We start from the raw sequence: 20,544 nt of genomic DNA, 5'->3' as shown, positions 1-20,544 counted from the left end.
CTGCAGCGTCATGACCTTCTAAGTTTTATGGAAACTTCGTTTTTAATTTTTACTGGACATCTATTTTTTTAAAAAATGACGCTCAGCCACTCATTTTAGATATCATGTGTAAATAAAGTCACACTAAAATCGACCAAGTAATCGAAATATGTAATAATATAGATGAGTTCTATTTAAAAAAGTACAACTTTGATATAAATCACCCGGTATACATCATCGAGATTTTGTTTGATTCGAATTCCTGGTGCCTCAAAACATGTATTTGATGTATTCCCGTAAAAAAAGATAGGGGTCATTTTTTACCCCACTGCAATACCTCCCTTACTGAAGTGCGGGAAGTAAAATTAAGATAAAATAAACAAACAGATAACGAGTGAAGTTTTCGAGTAGTTATAAAAAGCTGTTCTGCAAGAATTTTACACCTGGTTTCAATTTCATTTGGCGATGCCTTGAATGAACGTATAGACATATCAAAACTTTCGATTGATAGTAGTTGATTACAGAATTTTAATTTTCAGGCTGAAACTGAAACTACCATTCTATAGAAAAAAATTGTTCTTGGATTTTATTAATTTAAATTAAAGGAGAGAGAACGGCCACAGATACGCCCACACAAGGTCGTAATTGAACACAAACACACAATACAAAGACCCATTGTTTTAATTACGAAGAAAAAATTCATATCATATTGCTTTTCAGCACCATCAATAGTAAAAACCTTCTATGCCATCGTTATACAGACTCCTGCTGATTATTTTAAGCTGAGACGCAAACTAAAACTTTCGATTTAATAAAATTCATATAGGTGCGCTAGCAACTGGAACGTTTGTTGCGTTTCCACAATCGCCTATCTCATGATCCATCTGTAGTATATTTAAATCTGTGGTAATATCTCGTTAGGCAGATAATACGCAACTGCAAATGTATAATAACCGGTAAGTGTGGGTGCGGTGACGTCACCGCATTCGTAGTAAATATTTAAACCCCTGTAACTAGGAAACGGGACATGACACTGACACGGGATTTTTGTTGTTGCGTTTCTAAGAATATTATCTTTAGTTTCAATGTAGTCACAATTTATGCTTCACTGGGCCTTTAAGTATTACATGGGACACAAATGTGAGACAATTCCGTCGAACGATAAAATTGTTGCAGGGGAAGGGAGGGTAAGATGGCTAGTCGGGTAAGATGACGAATCGTTTGTTGAAAGGCTCAACCACCAGATATCGCCGATTTCTACAGTTGAATTACGCGCTATTAGGATACCTCCCACCCCCGTGGTACTCGCGCATGTTTGGTGCTTCCATATTATGGGTGCTTCACAAGTCAGCCATGCCAGTTACTTAAAAAACTCGTGCAGTTGTTGTAATATTTTCATTCACTTAAATAGTGTATAAATTGAAAACGGTAAGTTCTTATATCTGTAGGATTTTTTTAATGGCAGAATTTGGTGTTCTGATATCGTTGAGTGATGACGCAATTCGCTTTTAATGTTCATTGCAAATATATTTTGACATAACTGAAAAAAACCCATCGGATAAGATGACGGAATAAACAATACGGCTAAGATGACGAATTCGTCATTTTACCCGAAATGTTCGTCATCTTATCCTCATTGCCAAAAAATTGAATTTGTTTGTTTTTTCGTAAAATGTATACCTATTACCTTTGTTTTTTTTTAAATAGTGTTGCAAAAATACCGATAATGGGCAAAACCTATCACAGGAAAACAAATAGACAGGGATGGTCTCGCGAATGTATGATTGAAGCTTTAAACAAAGTAAAGCAGGGAGATTCAGTAAATGCCACGGCAAAGAGGTTTAACATACCGGAAGCGACTTTAAGACGTTATGCCAAAACTATCCCAATAACGTAGGTCTTATAATTAATTATAATTCTCTCAACTAAGTAAAAATGTTGTTTTTTTAGAATTTCCCTACAAGTGCTGGACGATTTAAAACCACATTTTCTGAAGATCAATTCCTGAATCTTAAAAAATACGTTGAGGATGTAGATAGAAGAGCTTTTTGAGTTACTAGGGAACAGTTTGCCCGAATTGCTTTCGATTATGCGGAATCACTTAACATTCCACATAGATTCAATAAAGATAAGAAAAGAGCAGGAAAAGATTTTGTTCAAGCCTTCATGACAAAATTTAATTTTTCACTATGTAAACCCGAAGTACTGCTGCCAGGTTGGCTGCCTTTAACAAAAATTGTTATATTCGGAGCTTAGGCTGCTGAAATTATAATAAAGGTAATTCTATTAAACATCTTTATTATTGATTGAACCGATGTCGTCTGTAGGTTGACGTCCGGTAGTGGCGCATGTACCTAACTTGTACATTATGTTACATCTCCCTTTCAACAAGATAACTTCGATTACAAATTTAAACTAATGCTAATTTACTTAACCTATACATAATCCTTATATCTAATAGGCATTTTGATTTCTCTTTTTAATCGTTTTGTACTTGGTTCCGAGTTTACCTCACGATTTTTGCATTTATCACTTCCACCATCACTATTGTCACCTTCACTTTGATTTTCCACCTTACCATCTACAGCTACACTATTTTCTACCTTATCATCTACGCTATTTTCTACCTTATCACTACCCTGCTCTGTACTGTTTGTCTCATCTATGTCAATGTTACTATCAATAGTTGACCTTCGATTTGTTATTGAAGCTGTGCCCGCTTTTTTCAAAAACCATGAATTTCGTTTTAGTACTGACCCTTTTTCATCGCACACTACATATGACCTGGGAGTGCTACCTTTACTAATAATTTTTCCAGTTCTCCAATTTGAATTTTGATCATTCTTTATATAGACATGCTCATTGTTTTTAAACTCGGGACGAGCTTTTGCATTCCGATCATAGTACAACTTTGCTTTCTTTTGTCTTTGCTTTACTGCCTCTGTATTTATGTTAACTACTTTAGGTTTTAATTGAGTTTTAGTAATTGGTAATGTTGTACGTAACATTCTGCTATTCAATAATTCTGCTGGCGACTCATCTAAACCAGACAGTGGGGTTGCCCTATACTCCAGCAGATGACCAAAAATTTCAGAGTTTGTTTCTTCACATTTTTTTAACATGTTTTTGCATATTCCTACAGCTTTTTCTGCAAGTCCATTAGATTTTGGATACCTCGGACTAGCAAAACTTAGTTCCATATTGATTTCTTTTGCAAATTTTTTAAACTCTAAACTATTATATGGATTATTATCTGATACAAATTTGGATGGAACTCCAAAGGTAGAGAAAATTTCTTTCAGTTTGGTAATGACTTCCTTAACAGTTTTGTTATTTAATTTTTTCAGTTCGATCCACTTGCTATAATAGTCAACTACCACTAAATATGAATTTCGATTAAATTCTAATATATCTGAGCCTACTTTTTCAAAAGGTAATTCTGGAGCTTCATGAGGGATTAGTGGCTCTTTAACGTTTGCCCTACTAAACTTTTTACAAACTCCACAGTTAGTTACAAAATTTTCTATGTCTGACGAAAGTCTAGGCCAATAGAAAAGTTTCCTACCCCGCCTTTTTGTTTTTTCTATCCCAAAATGAACCTTGTGCAGTTGTTGTAACATATATTTTCTTAAGGATTCTGGAACAACTAGTTTATTATTATAGAAAATAATACCATTTTTGGTTACTAACTCATTTTTAATTTTAAAATAATGTTTCAACTCTGCATTGTTAAATTGACTTTTGTGGTTTGGCCACCCACTTTCACAAAATTGCTTGACTATTTTTAATGTATGATCAGTTTCTGTTTTGTTTATAATCTCCTCTAACCTATCTCTTGAGATTGGTAATTCCATTTCAACACAATGAACTACTTCTAACATTTCAGGATCATCCATCGTATTCTTATTTATATAAAATCTAGACAATAGATCTGCAATAAACATTTGTTTTCCTGGTAAGTATTCTATTTTGAAATTATATTTTAGTGTTTTTAGTCTCATTCTTTGCAATCTAGATGTTATTTTATTTATATCTTTTTCCTGTATTGCAACTAAAGGTTTGTGATCTGAATTTACTGTTATTCGCTTTCCATAAATAAATTGATGAAATTTATTTAAACTATAACAAATGGCCAAATACTCTTTTTCTATTTGAGCATATCTTGTCTCAGTTTCGGTTAGACTTCTAGAACAGAATGCTACTGGTTTACCTCCCTGCAACAAAGCACCACCCATGCCATACTGACTTGCATCTGTTTGTACTACTATGGGTTCCTTTGAATCAAATATTTTAAGTGTTGGAATATTAATAATGCTCAATTTTAATTTGTTAAATGTTTCTCTCTGTTCATTACCCCATATGAACTCAACATCATTTTTTATTAATTTTCTTAGAGGACCACAAAGTTCTGATAGTTTGGGTACAAATTTACTCAAATAATTTACCATACCTAATATCTTTAATAAATCCTTCTTATTTGACGGCTCACTTAAACATGTGATCGCTTCAATATAATCAGGGTCTGGTTTTACACCTTCATGAGAAAACTCCTGCCCTAAATACTTGACTTTACTGACCTTATATTGTAATTTATCAGGATTAAATTTAATGTTGTACTGTTTTGCCCGTTCTATAAACTTGTTCATTAACTCATCATGTTCTTTTTCATCCCTACCAGCAATTATGCAGTCATCAAAATAAATTCCTATTCCAAGATTTTGAAAAATTTTTTCATTAATTTTTTGAAATACCTCAGGGCTTATTGATAATCCAAATGGTAACCTCAAAAATTTAAATTTACCAAATGGGCTAATGAACGTGCATAAATTACTGCTTTCCTTATCAATTGGTATTTGATAGAATCCATCTTTCATGTCTACTACACTGAAAACCCTTTTGTTTTTTAATTTTACTCCAATTTCGTCAATAGTGGGTATAGGATATTGTTCTAAACAAATATTTTTATTTAACTGTTGTGGATCCAAACAAATCCGCAACTTTCCATTTGGTTTTTCTATGATTACAATATTATTCACCCACTCAGACGGACCTTCTACTTTTTCTATGATACCTTTTTGTACCAGCTCCTCTAAAGTCGTTTTTAATTTTTCTTTTAGCGAGTCTGGCACCCTTCTACAAACGCTTACAAATGGCACATAATTATTTTTTAATTTAATTCTATGTTCCATGGGTATTTTACCTAAACCTTCAAACAAATTTTTATTTTCATTTATAAATGCAAATTTTAACTTTTCTTTTGGGTCCCTTCCATTACTCCCATTTTCTTTTAACTGACTGACAGAATCAAGCCTTGCAACTAAATTTAGTTTTACACATGCATTTAATCCCAAAATTGGATCACTTTCTACATCTACCACAATAAATTTTAATTTATACTCTGTATTCCTTAACTTGCAATTCAAAATTACATATCCTTTTACTTTTATTCTATTATTACCATATGTTATTATTGTCTGATTTATTTCTTTTAACTCTTTTTGTTTTTGTACTTTCTCTAACCATTTTAAAGGCAACACATTGCACTGTGCGCCCGTGTCTAATTTGAAAGAAATTTTAATACCGTTAATTGTTACATTTTCCTTCCATAGCTTAATGCTACTTTCACACCCTATTTTATCTAAACTAATTAAATCAATATAACAATCGTCATCATCATCATCGTCCTCTACACCCGCTACTTCTAAATTATTGATTTTGTTTTTCTTACTACTAACATTCTTTCCATGCATAAACTTATTCTTATTCCAATTTTTAAATTTACACCCAATTGCAAAATGATTCAGTCCATTACAATTGTGACACGTTTGTCCATACGCAAAGCATTGTGCTATTTGATGATTTCTCCCACATTTACGACAATCATACGTATTACCTGGTGTTTTTGTTGTCTTGCCACCTGTTGCTGCGAGTTGATCTCTCTTTCCTTTTCTTATGATGTCTACCTTGGCATGCTCTTCTTTTAGGCCTTCAACTTGCCTTCTGGTAACTTCGGTGAGCCTGCAGTGCTGCTCCGCATCCTTCAAAGTTAGTTTTGTTTGCCGTAGTAACCTCTCCTGCAGCACTACATCAGTGATACCTAAAATCAATCTGTCCCGTATTAGTGAGTCCTCCTGATCTCCAAAATTACAGGGCTTCGCTAAAACTTTCAAGTCTTTTATGAAACTGTCGTATGTTTCTTCCGTATTCTTGTTCCTCGAGAAGAATTTAAACCTATCATACGTTTCATTATTTCTCGGTTTACAGTACTCTTGAAAAGCTTTAATTACTTCATCATACTTTGCCTTTTGTTCATTAGTGAGACCTAGCGTTGTGTATACTTCTTGTGCTTCTTCTCTCGCTACATTGAGAAATATCGCAATTTTTCTTTTTTCTTCGGCAGTACTTAAACCTGATGCTTCCATGTATATATCAAAAGCATTCTTAAACATCTCAAAATTCTTGTTTAATTGTTGGTCAAACACCAAATTCGGAGGTGGCTTGAAAGACGATTCCATTTTCACGTGCTTAACCTTACTTTTCTTCTTATTAAATTTTCAGTACTTTACTACTTGTTATTATTAGATGCCTTCTTTCTTACTTTTTAATATTTCTTACGGTTTACACCTGACACCATGTTATATTCGGAGCTTAGGCTGCTGAAATTATAATAAAGGTAATTCTATTAAACATCTTTATTGGGTACGGTCGGAAATTTACTTCAAGTGCTACATTTACTAAAAATACACAAATCTGCGGTTATAAATTTACTGCTATATTACTGAAAATAACATCCTACTTGAATGCACGCATGCGCGAGATTTACTGCAGTTTACTCACTTTACTTCTGAAAAATACCTGAGGCGATTTCTGGCGAGAAAAGTAACCTTCAGTAAGACCGCTTTCAATTTCTGGCGAGTAACTAATGACGTCACGTCATACTGTAGTATGCTAGAGTAACCACTAACCAAGTAACATGCCCTTACCTACCTTCAACCTGGAGTAAGCAATAGTAAAGTTAACTTTCTAACCTCAATTTGTGAGGTTGGTTCTTTTATTTATGTTTACATGTGAGTAGTGAGTTTACATTAGTTCTTGGTTGATAGTTACTTTATATTCTAGATTACTTATAGGTATAATGGATAATAGTCTAGAAGATGATGATACTTTAGTGGAGGTGAAGTTCTTAATTAACAATGAAATTGTAACATTTTCGGATAGTGGGGTGGTTGCAACAGCACTAAAAACAGGTAGGTTAATTGCTTATATCAGTGAACCTCAAAAGGCATGTGTTCGTATAATACTTACTAAAACCACACATAACAGAAATAAACACATTTTGTTTGTAGATGCCAATTTTGTGCTAGAGTACATATCAAGGGCAATAGAGGAAGGATTTTTAGAACAATTCGGTGTATGCAAAGGCACTTCAATTGCCGACATAGATATCTCTCGAATTTCTGGTATGTAGACGTTTATCCATTACGATAAGCATTATAATATACTTACAAAACTCCATATAAGGAGTGAACCGTTGTTACGATCAATCTAAAAGGATATGTCACTGTTTCTACAGATCAATCGTATCGTATATGGGACCCTTAAGGCAAAATAATTATAGTTTTTAGTATATTAAAGCTATCGGAATGAATTCAATTATACCATAATGTTTACAGATGAAACTCCTGAAACTATTGAAACCGCAGTCGCAGCTGCTGAAACCGACCAAGAAATCTGGAGCAGTAGAGGGAAACCGACCGACCTTGATAGGCGTGCTACAGAATACATGTTGGAACTAAGGAACTCTGCAAAATTTCAAACTTTATTTGCGGACAAAAAAACTGTAAAAATGTCTATATGGGGGAAAATTGCAGAGCTTCTAGGTAGTGCTGGATTTCCCCTAAATCCTAAAGAAGGAGGGAAAAAATGCTATCAAAAATTTCAGAATTTGACCAAAATGTACATAAATTTTATAAAACATGTAAAAACAACAGGAGGTGAAGCACGGGAACCACCACCTCATTATGACCTATTACATAACATTTTGGGTGATAAACACAAAATAACATTAGGGCATATTAAGGATTCACTGCAATTAGCAGATACTCAAGATGAATTAAATGTAATCCATCAACCACAGCCATGTGCAACAACTTCCCAGCAACCACTCACCCCCACGTCATCTTCCTCCCGATCACAGACACCCACATCATCTTCCCATCTACTCGAATCCTCTACCCCATTATCAAGATCCCATACACCACACCTAGATTCTCATTTCCAAAATATACGTAAATCGGTAAAACCACCCAAAGCAGATGTCATACAAACATTATTGACGATGCATAAGGAAAACATTGATATGCAAACTTCCCAATTTAAGGTATTAGAAAACCTCATGACTACACAGAATAAATTGTTAGAGCAGCAAAATGCCCATAAAGCCACAATAGTTTCGTTATTTGAATCAATGGTTAAAAAAACTACAAGAAAAAGAAGAAGACATTCTAGTGATAGCGATGATGATGATTAAAAAATTGTTTATATTTTTATATGTATATCTATTCAAGCAAAATCAGTATTTATAATTTTTTTACAAAGGAATTAAAGAGTTTGTGATATCAAATCGCGTTTTCTAGCCCCTTCACGATCTCTACGGCCAATATAAGTATCACAACTATCATGTTCACTTGATGTGACATCTACTTCATATATATCACAAGTTAACAAGCAAAAATTATGCAGTATACAACATGCGGTTATAATATCAATAGCCTTTTCAATGGTATATACATTAACAAAATTTAAAATCCTCCAACGGCCTTTCAACATGCCGAAAGTATTTTCGATTACAACCCGTGTCACACTATGTGCGTAGTTGTGTTTCCGTTGCAGCGGCATAATTCCAGTGTTCCTAAACCACAACAATAAATACCTATGTGCAATTATTTGTATTTGTGTCTACCTATACGGAGTTATTAACCATGACCTTAATGGATATGCGGAATCTCCCACCAAGTGGTATCTACCGTAAAACAGATTGAAACAGTTAGTTTCACAGATTTTTCCCAAGTCCGATTCTCTAAGTATCTACAAAACTATTAACAGCATGATTGTAGGTTTGCATAAACTATCTTACTCGTGCATCATGCACAGATCCTGGATAACCAACAGAAATATTAGTAAATAATCTGGAGGAAATACACACTCCTTGAAGGGTAATGGAATGGCAAAACTTGCGATCCTGATAACTGTCATGCTGCTCCTTGGGTATTTTACAAGTTATGTGGCAACCGTCAATAGCACCAATCACATCTAGGAACAACATATTACGCTGATTGCTGTGCGGTTTAAAAATGTCCTTACCTGGATAATTACAACGCTGTTGAAAATCATTTGCAATTTGTTCGCAATCTTCCGCATTAGGCCACTTAATATAAATAGGCATAAGAGAGCAGATAACTTTAATAATTTTCATGGTAATATAGAAAGCTTTTGACACGCTAACATTAAATCTATCACTGATCGACACTAACGTTTCTCCTTTGGCAAGGTACCAGAGAGTGATTAGGATTTCTTTCTTTAGAGGTATTATTTCAAACCCTCCTCTGTATTTTTTTACTGTTAATTCTTTTCCAATTGCAGTGGTCAATTTGAAATATGTTGACTTTATCATTCGAAAATGAATAAAAAAATCGGTATCAAGATAGTTTGTTATCCATTCCTCATAACAAAGTGGCATACGAAAATGGCATTTCCTTTGCTTTTGCAATACAATAAATTTGGTCCACTCAGGAACGGCTTTTAATAGAAAATGCATTACTATGTGCACACTTGTGGTCAAAGTATCATCTATACAAAACTCTTCTAATAATGCATTCATCCACATACTATTATTACTTAATATCGACATAGCCTATGTCACATAGGTACAAGTAAAAATTACAACAAAAACACAGAAACAAAACAAGGTTATGTTATGCCTAACTTTCGATTTTCAGGTGATCTTACTTCCATACAACCAATTACGTCATTAACGGTGATGTAATAGGTAACTTCCAGCATACTGGTACATACTCAGGTACACGTAAGTTACCTCGCAAGAAATCACTTCTGGTGTAAACGAAGTAAATGTAAACACGTTTTGAGGTTATATTTTTGTGAAAGTAAAATAGTGTGAATTTTTCTGAAATATGGACATGGAGACGCGAGAATTAGTTTTAGTAGACGTCGAACACAAAAAACAATATAAACTAATGCTGAGTGTTGAAGATCATGCAAGGGCAACACAAGGTATGTTAGTATGTAAACCAAAAAAGATGCATACCTAATTACCTACAATTGTTATGTATTCATATCAATTATATATACAATAATTATGTTACTTTGACTTACTAATATTTCTCTAACTTGTAGACATGGCATTTGCATCTACTTTATTGCAACATGCTGTAATTAATGGAATGCACAATAATGCCACGGAAGATCACACGGATTCAGCTGCTGATGTCGAGGCTGCTGTGCACGATAATCCCACTGAAGGTTACACAGAACCAACTTCGCCACAAAGCGGATACGATAGGGTAAAGGCGTATAAGAGTACGCGGGTGTATAAGAGTACGCACCTTTATTTTGAATATATACTCCCATCTATTTGATATTTTGAGCGGCTCGGCCCATTGTAAATTGCACATTCTAATACAGGCAAAAGCAGATATCTGTATTACCAAAGCTGTTTTTACAATATGGCGATTATAAGTTCCCGCTTGTTCACACTGTAGTTTCTAGGGGTCAGTTTTTAGTGTTTTTGGAGGTAAGTGTTCACTCTGTAGATTGATTAATGCAATTTCTTGCTTCTAAATAACCTTACGTACTATTTTCTTAGCTACAATTAATTGGGTGGCTATTTTTTTCGAGACATTGCTTATAATGCCAAAATTCTGACGTATGTCTAAGAGTACGCAGTTTTGAAAGCATAAGAGCACGCACTGCGTACTCTTATACACGAGAAGGTTTTTATGCTTTCCTACTGTCTAAATAGCGAAATAGTCTTAATAATTTCCTATTTTTTAGTTTGCTAGTAAACGAGTATGAGCCGATACAAAAGAAAAAGTGACCGAAAGCTGGTTTTTACAGAGGAAAATTTGGAAGATATAAAGCGTAAAATCACTGAAGGCTGTAGTAAGAGAAGTATAGCTAGAGAAATGGGTATAAATGAAGCTACCCTACGAAAACGATTAAAATGTGGCACTATTCCGAAATCGTTAGGGCGATTTCGAAGTGATATTCCTGAAAATATGGAAATTGAATTGGCACAGCAGGTACGAGATTTAGATTCGCGATTTTATGGCATTACTAAGAAGAATCTACAAATAGCAGCATTTAAGTTTGCTCAAGTCAATAACATTCAACATCGATTCAACAAAATCACAAAAATGGCAGGCCCATCTTGGATAAAAGGTTTTTGTCACCGGCATAATATATCACTTCGTCAACCAGAGAAATGTGCAATGGGTCGAATCATGGGATTCAATAAAGTTCAGGTGAACAGATTTTATGAAAATCTTAAAATTTTGTACGAAAAGAGGAAATACATAGCAAGTTCAGTTTACAACATGGACGAAACGGGGTTGTCAACAGTGCCGAATAAATTACCTAAGGTATTAAGTAGCAAAGGTAAGAAACTGGTGGGAAAAGTGGCGAGTGCTGACCGAGGACAGCTTGTAACCGCTGTATGTTGTATGAGCGCCACAGGAACGTACATTCCTCCAGCAATGATATTCCCCAGGAAAAGAATGAAAGAGGAGCTCTTTTTAAATGCACCAACGGGTACCTATAAAATGGTGTCTGAATCTGGATTTATTAATACAGAGTTATTTTGCCAGTGGTTGGTTCATTTTAAGAACTGCACCAAACCTAGCGCTGAAAATCCAATACTTTTGATACTTGATAACCATAGTTCACATCGCGATTTACAAGCCATACAATATTGCAGGGAAAATCACATAGATTTGTTATCTTTACCTCCCCATGCAAGCCACAAGATGCAGCCCCTAGACGTTGGCTTCTTTGGCCCTTTGAAAAATTCATACAGCAGAGAATGTGATAAATGGATGACAAATAATCCCGGGAAGGTGATAACACAAATTCAAGTCGCCGGACTATTTAACATTGCTTACACTACCGTTGCAAACATTCAAAAGGCCGAAAATTCATTCAAGGCGACTGGAATCTATCCCTACAATCCAGATAAGTTTGATGATCTTGATTTTGCACCGTCCTTGGTCACAGATTTTCCTACCAGTTCTAATACAAATGAAAATAATGTCACCGAAGCTATGGAACAGAACGTGATAATTAACACAGTTTTATCAAATAACCAGCCTAATGAAGAAATTTCGGAGGCCGAATTATCTATTCCATTGGACATAACACCACCACCAGTCAGCAACGATGTCATGCACGTGACACCATCATTAGATATTATCAATAGTTAAATAGTGTGTGAAGATGGTGTGGTGATACCAAACACTTTGCAAGGAGTGGAAGAAAATTATTTCAATCAATCGATACCAGTTTCAGATATTTTACCTTTGCCGCAAATACAAGATAAGCCAAATCGTTGTAAATCTAGATCTCAGAAATCGGAAATACTATCCAGTACCCCATTCAAAAACGAACTAGAGGAACTGGTTCAAGCAAAAACAACTAAACAAGAAAGGAAAGCAGATAAAATGAAAAGAAAATTAGTAGTTAGTAGTTCAGGATCTGGAACATCACGAAAACAGCAAAAGAAAAAACACAATGACAAAGATGAAAAGGACGTGAGCTGTCCAGGATGTGGGGAACTATATTCCAAGTCTCAAGATGACTGGATTAAATGTTCTGAATGCAACAAATGGTGGGAAGAATCATGTACAACCTATGTAACAGGAAATTTTGTTTGTGCCAGCTGTGAAGAGTGAATAAGTTGATTGTATTTTCTATTTCTATTGTTTCTTTTTTCTATAATCTCTAAATAAACGTTTGTTCTCATTATATTTGATTCTTCATACCACTTTTACATTCAAAAAGTATATGCGTACTCTTTAGCATTGTCATGCGTACTCTTATACAAGTCTATGTATAAGAGTACGCATATACAGAGTTACAAATAAAGTTAATTATCTCATATTTAAGTAATAACATAGTGTGGTAATAACTAATAATAAATTATGAAACACTCATTTTTACCAAAGACATATTAAATCAATATATCTACATAAAAATGAGGACATTATTTCACTTCAATCACTAAGTGCGTACTCTTATACGTCTTTACCCTACTGATGGTAAGTACACTGATAAGTGAAATATTTATAACAAGATTTGTACTTAGATTTATGCCGTTGGTCCTTTGAAGGAGTAACTTTGTTGTTAAACCTGTATGGAGAAAAACAGGATGTATTAGTGAAGGGGAAGGTGAAACAAAAAGCTTTTTGGAATAGTATTGCCGAATTAATGGCTAAACATGGTTATACGTACACTGCCAGTCAGTGTAAGACAAAACTTGCAACTTTGAAAAGGCAATATAAAAAGGTCAAGGACCATAATAAAGTATCGGGAAATGATAGAAAAGATTGGCCGTATTTGGAAGTAAGTATTTTGTATGGATACACATAAATATTTATGGTATTATAATTAGGCAATGGATGAAATATTTTCTTCTCAACCATGGTTAGTACCAGTTTCTTTAGCCAGTAGTAGTAGTGCGAGCGTAAATAGTGCTGCCAGTAGTAGCTCTACCAGTACATCAATTACACCTTCTACCTCAGCAACATGTGCAATAGCGAACAAAAATTCACCAAAAACGGAGGGGAAGAAAAAACAATCACCAAAAAGTATGAACTCATAAATTTAAATGTTTTATTTTTTATTTCGCTTTGTAGAGAATAGAAAATTGGTGGACATTTTAAACAAGTTGCGAGAAGATAAAGAAAAGCATCATAAAGAAAGAATGGAGAAAAGTACAGAAGCATTAAGTTTATTACGCACACTTGTTGATAACATTTCGAAAAAGTAATGATACTAATACCTAATTATTTTTATTAATGTATAATAAATTTATTTTCATTCGTATCCTCGTTATTTGTAAAAATCATGCACCAATTTGCATAGGTAATTCAGCAGCGATTACATCCCGTTTTCTTATGGCTACATCTCTTCCTCCACCATCCGGTTCTCGTGTTGCCAGTATTTCCACAGCACTTGCATTATTTGAAATAGCTACAGCTAATGGTTGAAATTGGTCTTGTTTTAAAAGGCAGATATTGTGAAGAATGCAACACGTTATGATGTACTTTGGTATAAGATCTTCTCGTGTCATTGGTAGAGTATCTAACAATCTCCGCATTCTGCCTTTGAGAAGTCCAAATGCCCTTTCGATTGCCATTCTTGTAGATGAGTGACACATGTTAAAATTTTTTTGTATGTCTGTTAAATGACCATTGTCTTTAAATGGTACCATAAGATGCTTATGCAACTTATATGCTGCGTCTCCCAAAATGTGTACATCATCTGGAAATTGTGTGTCATTTCTAAAAAATTCTGGTAAATCCGAGTTTTGGAATACTCGCTGATCATGGACAGCTCCCGGATATCCAGTGAAACAATGAATAAACATTCCATTTTCGTTACAGACGGCCTACAATAAAAGTAGTAAGCTAACAGCTAACTACACAAGCATGTACCTGCAGAAAATAACTACCTACCTGTAATTGCATTGAATGATACCCTTTTCGATTCACATAAGCTTCTGCATTATTCTTAGGAGCAGTTATGCTAATATGGGTGCCATCAATTGCACCTATAACATTTGGAAAGCCTTTTACAGCTCGAAATACTCTTATACTTGTTTCCATTTCATCTGCTATTGGCCATTTTATAAATGTATGTACATGATCATACAACGCTTTTACTACTCTTCTTACGGAGATAACGGCAGTTGCTTTTCCGACATTAAAACGATCCGATACAGATCTATTAAAAGGTCATTGAAAATAGGTAGATAAAAGTAGAAACTGTAGACCCACCTATAGGAATCAGGTGTTCCAAGAATCCACAACGTAAGCAGCAATTGTGTTTCTGGGGATACACTTGGTCGTCCAGGTTTGACCACGTTTTCACTAATTTTTGGTCCAATTAAAGACAAAATAAAGTCAAATGTTTTTCGTTGCATTCTACAAATATTACAATTAGTGACTTAATACTTTAATTGACCTTATTCTTATTGTATAGTAGGCTAACAACGACCCACTATACAAACACAGACAGCCGTGCTGTACCAGAGGCTTACTTGGGATTTGAAACCCCAGAACCCTTGTAACACACAGTTTGAACTAACTATATAACTCCATACCTACCTAAAATGTGATTGGAATTGATCATCTGAATATAAATGAACCACATTTTCCACATAATGTTCAATTCTCGTTAAACGAGTGGAATCACTCACATTCATCAAATGTGTTAATACTAGAAATTCATCATCATCAGAACTTGAATCGTCCAAAATACTCAAAATATTATTAACAATTAAAGGAACTATACTTTCAGAATCCATTGTGGCAATAAGGCAATATACACAATAGAGAATAATTGAGGTTAAGTAGGTATCAGTTGTCAAAAGCATATAATTGCAAAACAAGCGGTCGAAAATTATTACAGCATCTTCAGTATTTTGAGTAAAATTTAATAAATAACCGCTTTACTGCGATTGCATTACTTTAATTACTGATACTTTTTGAAGTAAATTTCCGACCGTACCCATTATTGATTGAACCGATGTCGTCTGTAGGTTGACGTCCGGTAGTGGCGCATGTACCTAACTTGTACATTATGTTACAAAAATAACGTCGAATCATTCTTCGATCTCTATAAAGAAATCCTTGCAAACAAGAAATTTGAACCTCAACAGATCTACAACATAGATGAAACTGGTTGCTCAACAGTACCCACCAAGACACCAAATGTACTGAGCCCAACTGGAAACCGCCGAGTTGTAAAAGTCTCTTCGGGCGAACGGGGCGTGAACGTCAGTGTTGCGTGCTGCTTCAATGCAACCGGCCACTACGTGCCCTCTTTCTTTATTTATCCACGTGTACGTATGCAGTCGCACTTTTTGGCTAACGCCCCAACTGGATCAGGAGCCGCTTGCAATGAGTCAGGCTGGATGAAATCTGAAACAGTTGTCCAATGGTTAGAACATTTTGTAAAACATGTTAGGCCGAGCAATTCTAACCAAATCCTCCTACTCATGGACAATCATTCGTCGCACGTAACATTGCAGGCTGTAAACATGTGCCGCGAAAATTACATTACTATCCTAGGATTTCCGCCACATACAAGCCATCGTATGCAGCCACTTGATGTTGGTTTCTACGGTCCGTTCAAAACAGCATACAGTCGTGCCTGCAATGATTTTTTGATGGAACATCCAGGACAAACCATTGGAATTAAAGATGTTGCTGGTATGTTCAACGTGGCCTACAGCACAGTAGCTACAACTCGTAATGCTGAGAGAGCCTTTAAATCCACAGGACTACTTCCACTTGTTAGTATACACATTTTAGTTTACAAACCTATAGCAATTAAGTAGTAGTGGCAACACTGCACATGTAAGGTAGGAGCATTGAGTTAGAAAACTAAGGTAGGAGTGTGTGAATGTCGTTTTAGCTGTACCTTGTGTTTTGTATTAAGTTCTTTTTCTCAATGTTCCTTTTCAATATATAAATGTAATTAACCGAGTTATTGCTTCCTGGCTAATTTCCACATCAAACCTAACACCACTGAACTCCCAGATATTTAATGACAGTGATTTTGAGCCCTCCCTTGTTACAGAAAAACCAGATCCATCTACTAAACATGCACAAGTACGCGAAGAAACTGCTAAAATTGCGAAAGGACAAGAAGAAAATGAACCATGCCAAAATGTGATCGATAACAGTTCAATGCCAAGGTTGAGAACCAAGGAAGCTTCTTCTCCTGTTCGAGCCATTAGCCCTGTAGCTGGACCTTCTCGTATTATTAGCGAAGAAACGGACACTCCTCGTGTATGGGAAAGAACCCCTACAAAAGAACCGATAGGTTTACCACCCATGCCAAGTGCTGCACCGAAAGTTAGAAAACAAAGGGCAAAATTGCCTTCGCTACACATATCAAGTACTCCGGTGAAAAGAGAGTTGGAGAAAAGGGAAAAAGATAAGCAAGCAAAAGAAAAAAAGAAGCAGGAGATCAAATTAAAAAAAGCAAGAATAGAAAGAGAAAACAGAAACACGGCATTGCAAAGACGGAAAGGTAAAGAAAATAAAAAAAATATATATCCTCAACGCGATTCATCATCGGAGTGTGGGTGTATCCACGTTTAGCTTTATGATGTCTGAATTAATGTTAGTAGTGTATCCCTTATTACTATGTCGCAATGAGACATACCTACTGCGTTCGATTTTTTAGAAACTTTTCCAGCCAATTCAGGGCAGTGCCTCTGACGCCGTAGCAAGACAATTTCTGTAACAGTAGATTATGGTTGACACAGTCAAATGCTTTCGTGATATCGCAGTATATCCCAATAGGCAGTTCTTTTTTCCCTATCGACTGAAGCACTGTATCGTAGAAGAAAAGAATTGCATCAGTTGTGGATTTATTAGGTCTAAAGCCAAACTGGTTAGGTATCAATGTTTTACATTTTTCAATAAATCTTTCTAGTCTATCCAAAAAGCAATACTCAAAAATTTTTGAGAAGACGGATGTTATAGAGATAGGTCTAAAATTGTTTGGAGTGTATTTATTCCCCTTTTTGTGAACTGGGATAATTTTTGCCAGTTTAAGGGCTTCTGGAAACGCGCCACTTAAAAAGGATAAATTACCTAATTAAAAATGTTAAGGGCCTCACAATTACGTGAGAGATTATACGAACCAAAAAACAAGGAAAGTCGTCAGGTCCTGCCGATCTTTTGCTTTTTATTTTGTTATTGATTAGGTAAGTAACATTATGATAAACTTATATTAACATAATGAATTATACACTGTTGTAAACGTCTTTAAAGTAGCTATACGATGGTCTATTAAGTTTTCACACCACAGCACCATAATCTTGACTGTAGTGTATATATGGGGCAATAACGGCCACATCGTTGCGGGAAATGCCGGCCGGCCGTGATTACCCCGATTCATTTAATCGTACGATTGTTAAAATCGTGAACTCTACAGATGCCTTGTAAATACGGAAGGACTTCCAGTAAAGGACAATGGACTGCCCAAGATATGTATAATGCTGTAAGTGCTGTGATTGCCGGAAGAAAAGTTCGAGAAGTTTCTCGGGCATTTTCAATCCCACGCAGCACATTACAAGGAAGATTAGCAATTGGAAATGTTGCAGCCCCTACCTTTGGAAGAAGACCAGTGTTTTCTAAGGAGAAAGAAGAAGAATTAGCAATGACCGTTATTAGACTTTCAAAACTTTTTTTTGGTTTAACACCAGAAGAAATCAAGCGTTGCGCCTTTGACTATGCATCAAAGAAGAATTTGAAGCATCCATTCTCCGAACAAAAAAGACTTGCCGGCAGAGACTGGCTGGATGGTTTCTTGAGACGGAATCCGCGAATTAGTCTGAGAAAACCAGAACCCACAAGCATTAATAGATTACATAATCACAAATACCACATTTAAAATCCTTCAAAACTTTACTTTTTAAAAGGTGTTTGTTAAGATCAAATTTATAATTTGTTTCATAATCACAAGTAGTACATTTAAAATTCTTAGAAACATTATGAATTATTAATTATCCTGGGTCCTACGTTTCCCTAATACGTCGTTGAAGTTAGCATCAGCTTCAGAAATGAGAAACGAATTTTTACAGTGGACCATATAAATACTTCGAAATTATAATTTATTACTAAAAAAAATAGGGTTAAAGGGTTAGTACCCAATTGTCAAAGATATAACTTTGCAAATATTTAAAATATAAAGGTATAATCTACCCTACACTAAAAACAAAACATTAAAAAATTCTTAGAGGGTAGAAAAAAATTTGTAACAAGTTTATACTTAAATTAACATTAGATACTAATATAAGAAGTGCTATGAACGTATAGCTTTGCAAATATTTAGAGTTTAAGGGGTTAATCCACCCTACACTAGTAAAAACATAAAAAAATTCGTAGAGGGTGGAAAAAAATTTGTAACAAGTTCATACTTAAATTAATATTAGATACTAATATAAGAAGTGGTATGAACGTATAGCTTTGCAAATATTTAGAGTTTAAGGGGTTAATCCACCCTACACTAGTAAAAACATTAAAAAATTCGTAGAGGGTGGAAAAAAATTTGTAACAAGTTCATACTTAAATTAACATTAGATACTAATATAAGAAGTGCTATGAACGTATAGCTTTGCAAATATTTAGAGTTTAAGGGGTTAATCTACCCTACACTAGTAAAAACATAAAAAATTCGTAGAGGGTGGAAAAAAATTTGTAACAAGTTCATACTTAAATTAATATTAGATACTAATATAAGAAGTGGTATGAACGTATAGCTTTGCAAATATTTAGAGTTTAAGGGGTTAATCCACCCTACACTAGTAAAAACATTAAAAAATTCGTAGAGGGTGGAAAAAAATTTGTAACAAGTTCATACTTAAATTAATATTAGATACTAATATAAGAAGTGCTATGAACGTATAGCTTTGCAAATATTTAGAGTTTAAGGGGTTAATCCACCCTACATTAGTAAAAACCTTAAAAAATTCGTAGAGGGTGGAAAAAAAATTTGTAACAAGTTCATACTTAAATTAATATTAGATACTAATATATAAAGTGGTATGAACGTATAGCTTTGCAAATATTTAGAGTTAAGGGGTTAATCCACCCTACATTAGTAAAAACATTAAAAAATTCGTAGAGGGTGGAAAAAAATTTGTAACAAGTTCATACTTAAATTAATATTAGATACTAATATATGTATAAAGTGGTATGAACGTATAGCTTTGCAAATATTTAGAGTTGAAGGGGTTAATCCACCCTACATTAGTAAAAACATTAAAAAATTCGTAGAGGGTAGAAAAAAATTTGTAACAAGTTCATACTTAAATTAACATTAGATACTAATATAAGAAGTGCTATGAACGTATAGCTTTGCAAATATTTAGAGTTTAAGGGGTTAATCTACCCTACACTAGTAAAAACATAAAAAAATTCGTAGAGGGTGGAAAAAAATTTGTAACAAATTCATACTTAAATTAATATTAGATACTAATATAAGAAGTGGTATGAACGTATAGCTTTGCAAATATTTAGAGTTTAAGGGGTTAATCCACCCTACATTAGTAAAAACATTAAAAAATTCGTAGAGGGTGGAAAAAAATTTGTAACAAGTTCATACTTAAATTAATATTAGATACTAATATAAGAAGTGCTATGAACGTATAGCTTTGCAAATATTTAGAGTTTAAGGGGTTAATCTACCCTACACTAGTAAAAACATAAAAAAATTCGTAGAGGGTGGAAAAAAATTGTAACAAATTCATACTTA

General features: G+C 34.5%; 4 protein-coding genes and 1 long non-coding RNA gene across 8 annotated transcripts; 3 read left to right on the top strand and 2 right to left on the bottom strand.

The window, feature by feature from the left end:
- Positions 1-1,042: 1,042 nt before the first annotated feature.
- On the top strand, positions 1,043-17,612 carry LOC116168529. Of its 2 annotated transcripts, XR_004144778.1 has the most exons (5): positions 1,043-1,407; positions 1,687-1,872; positions 1,930-6,652; positions 15,812-16,567; positions 16,855-17,612. It is a non-coding gene; the product is annotated as an uncharacterized LOC116168529 (long non-coding RNA). The 2 variants fall into 2 exon arrangements; XR_004144777.1 differs by lacking the exon at positions 16,855-17,612 and having other exon boundaries at positions 1,053-1,407; positions 15,812-16,756.
- On the top strand, positions 6,834-9,711 carry LOC116168520. The gene is made up of 4 exons (XM_031484420.1): positions 6,834-7,046; positions 7,099-7,226; positions 7,326-7,439; positions 7,653-9,711. Exons 2-4 carry the CDS (start codon positions 7,115-7,117, stop codon positions 8,507-8,509), a joined length of 1,083 nt encoding a protein of 360 aa, XP_031340280.1. The 5' UTR covers positions 6,834-7,046; positions 7,099-7,114; the 3' UTR covers positions 8,510-9,711.
- LOC116168510 (protein ANTAGONIST OF LIKE HETEROCHROMATIN PROTEIN 1-like) lies at positions 7,719-9,919 on the bottom strand. Of its 2 annotated transcripts, none has more exons than XR_004144775.1 (4): positions 9,116-9,919; positions 8,942-9,066; positions 8,460-8,890; positions 7,719-7,852 (listed from the first exon to the last, which is right to left on the bottom strand). XR_004144775.1 is itself a non-coding variant. In XM_031484406.1 (4 exons), exons 1-4 carry the CDS (start codon positions 9,887-9,889, stop codon positions 8,581-8,583), a joined length of 1,158 nt encoding a protein of 385 aa, XP_031340266.1. In that variant the 5' UTR covers positions 9,890-9,919; the 3' UTR covers positions 8,533-8,580. The 2 variants fall into 2 exon arrangements, 1 of the variants encoding a protein (XP_031340266.1); XM_031484406.1 differs by lacking the exon at positions 7,719-7,852 and having other exon boundaries at positions 8,533-8,890; positions 9,116-9,291; positions 9,343-9,919.
- Positions 10,076-14,095, top strand: LOC116168490. Its single transcript, XM_031484370.1, has 4 exons — positions 10,076-10,269; positions 10,393-13,611; positions 13,661-13,856; positions 13,905-14,095. The coding sequence occupies exon 2, from the start codon at positions 11,067-11,069 to the stop codon at positions 12,471-12,473; it is 1,407 nt and encodes a 468-aa protein (XP_031340230.1). The 5' UTR covers positions 10,076-10,269; positions 10,393-11,066; the 3' UTR covers positions 12,474-13,611; positions 13,661-13,856; positions 13,905-14,095.
- On the bottom strand, positions 13,984-15,775 carry LOC116168501 (putative nuclease HARBI1). Of its 2 annotated transcripts, none has more exons than XM_031484383.1 (4): positions 15,378-15,775; positions 15,048-15,194; positions 14,706-14,994; positions 13,984-14,659 (listed from the first exon to the last, which is right to left on the bottom strand). In XM_031484383.1, exons 1-4 carry the CDS (start codon positions 15,644-15,646, stop codon positions 14,114-14,116), a joined length of 1,251 nt encoding a protein of 416 aa, XP_031340243.1. In that variant the 5' UTR covers positions 15,647-15,775; the 3' UTR covers positions 13,984-14,113. The 2 variants fall into 2 exon arrangements, with proteins under 2 accessions (XP_031340243.1, XP_031340253.1); XM_031484393.1 differs by having other exon boundaries at positions 14,727-14,994.
- Positions 17,613-20,544: the final 2,932 nt, after the last annotated feature.

This window comes from Photinus pyralis, unplaced genomic scaffold, assembly GCF_008802855.1.
Source record: "Photinus pyralis isolate 1611_PpyrPB1 unplaced genomic scaffold, Ppyr1.3 Ppyr1.4_LG1, whole genome shotgun sequence".
Lineage (NCBI taxonomy): Eukaryota > Metazoa > Arthropoda > Insecta > Coleoptera > Lampyridae > Photinus > Photinus pyralis.
This window is presented reverse-complemented; position numbering and strand designations above follow the sequence as displayed.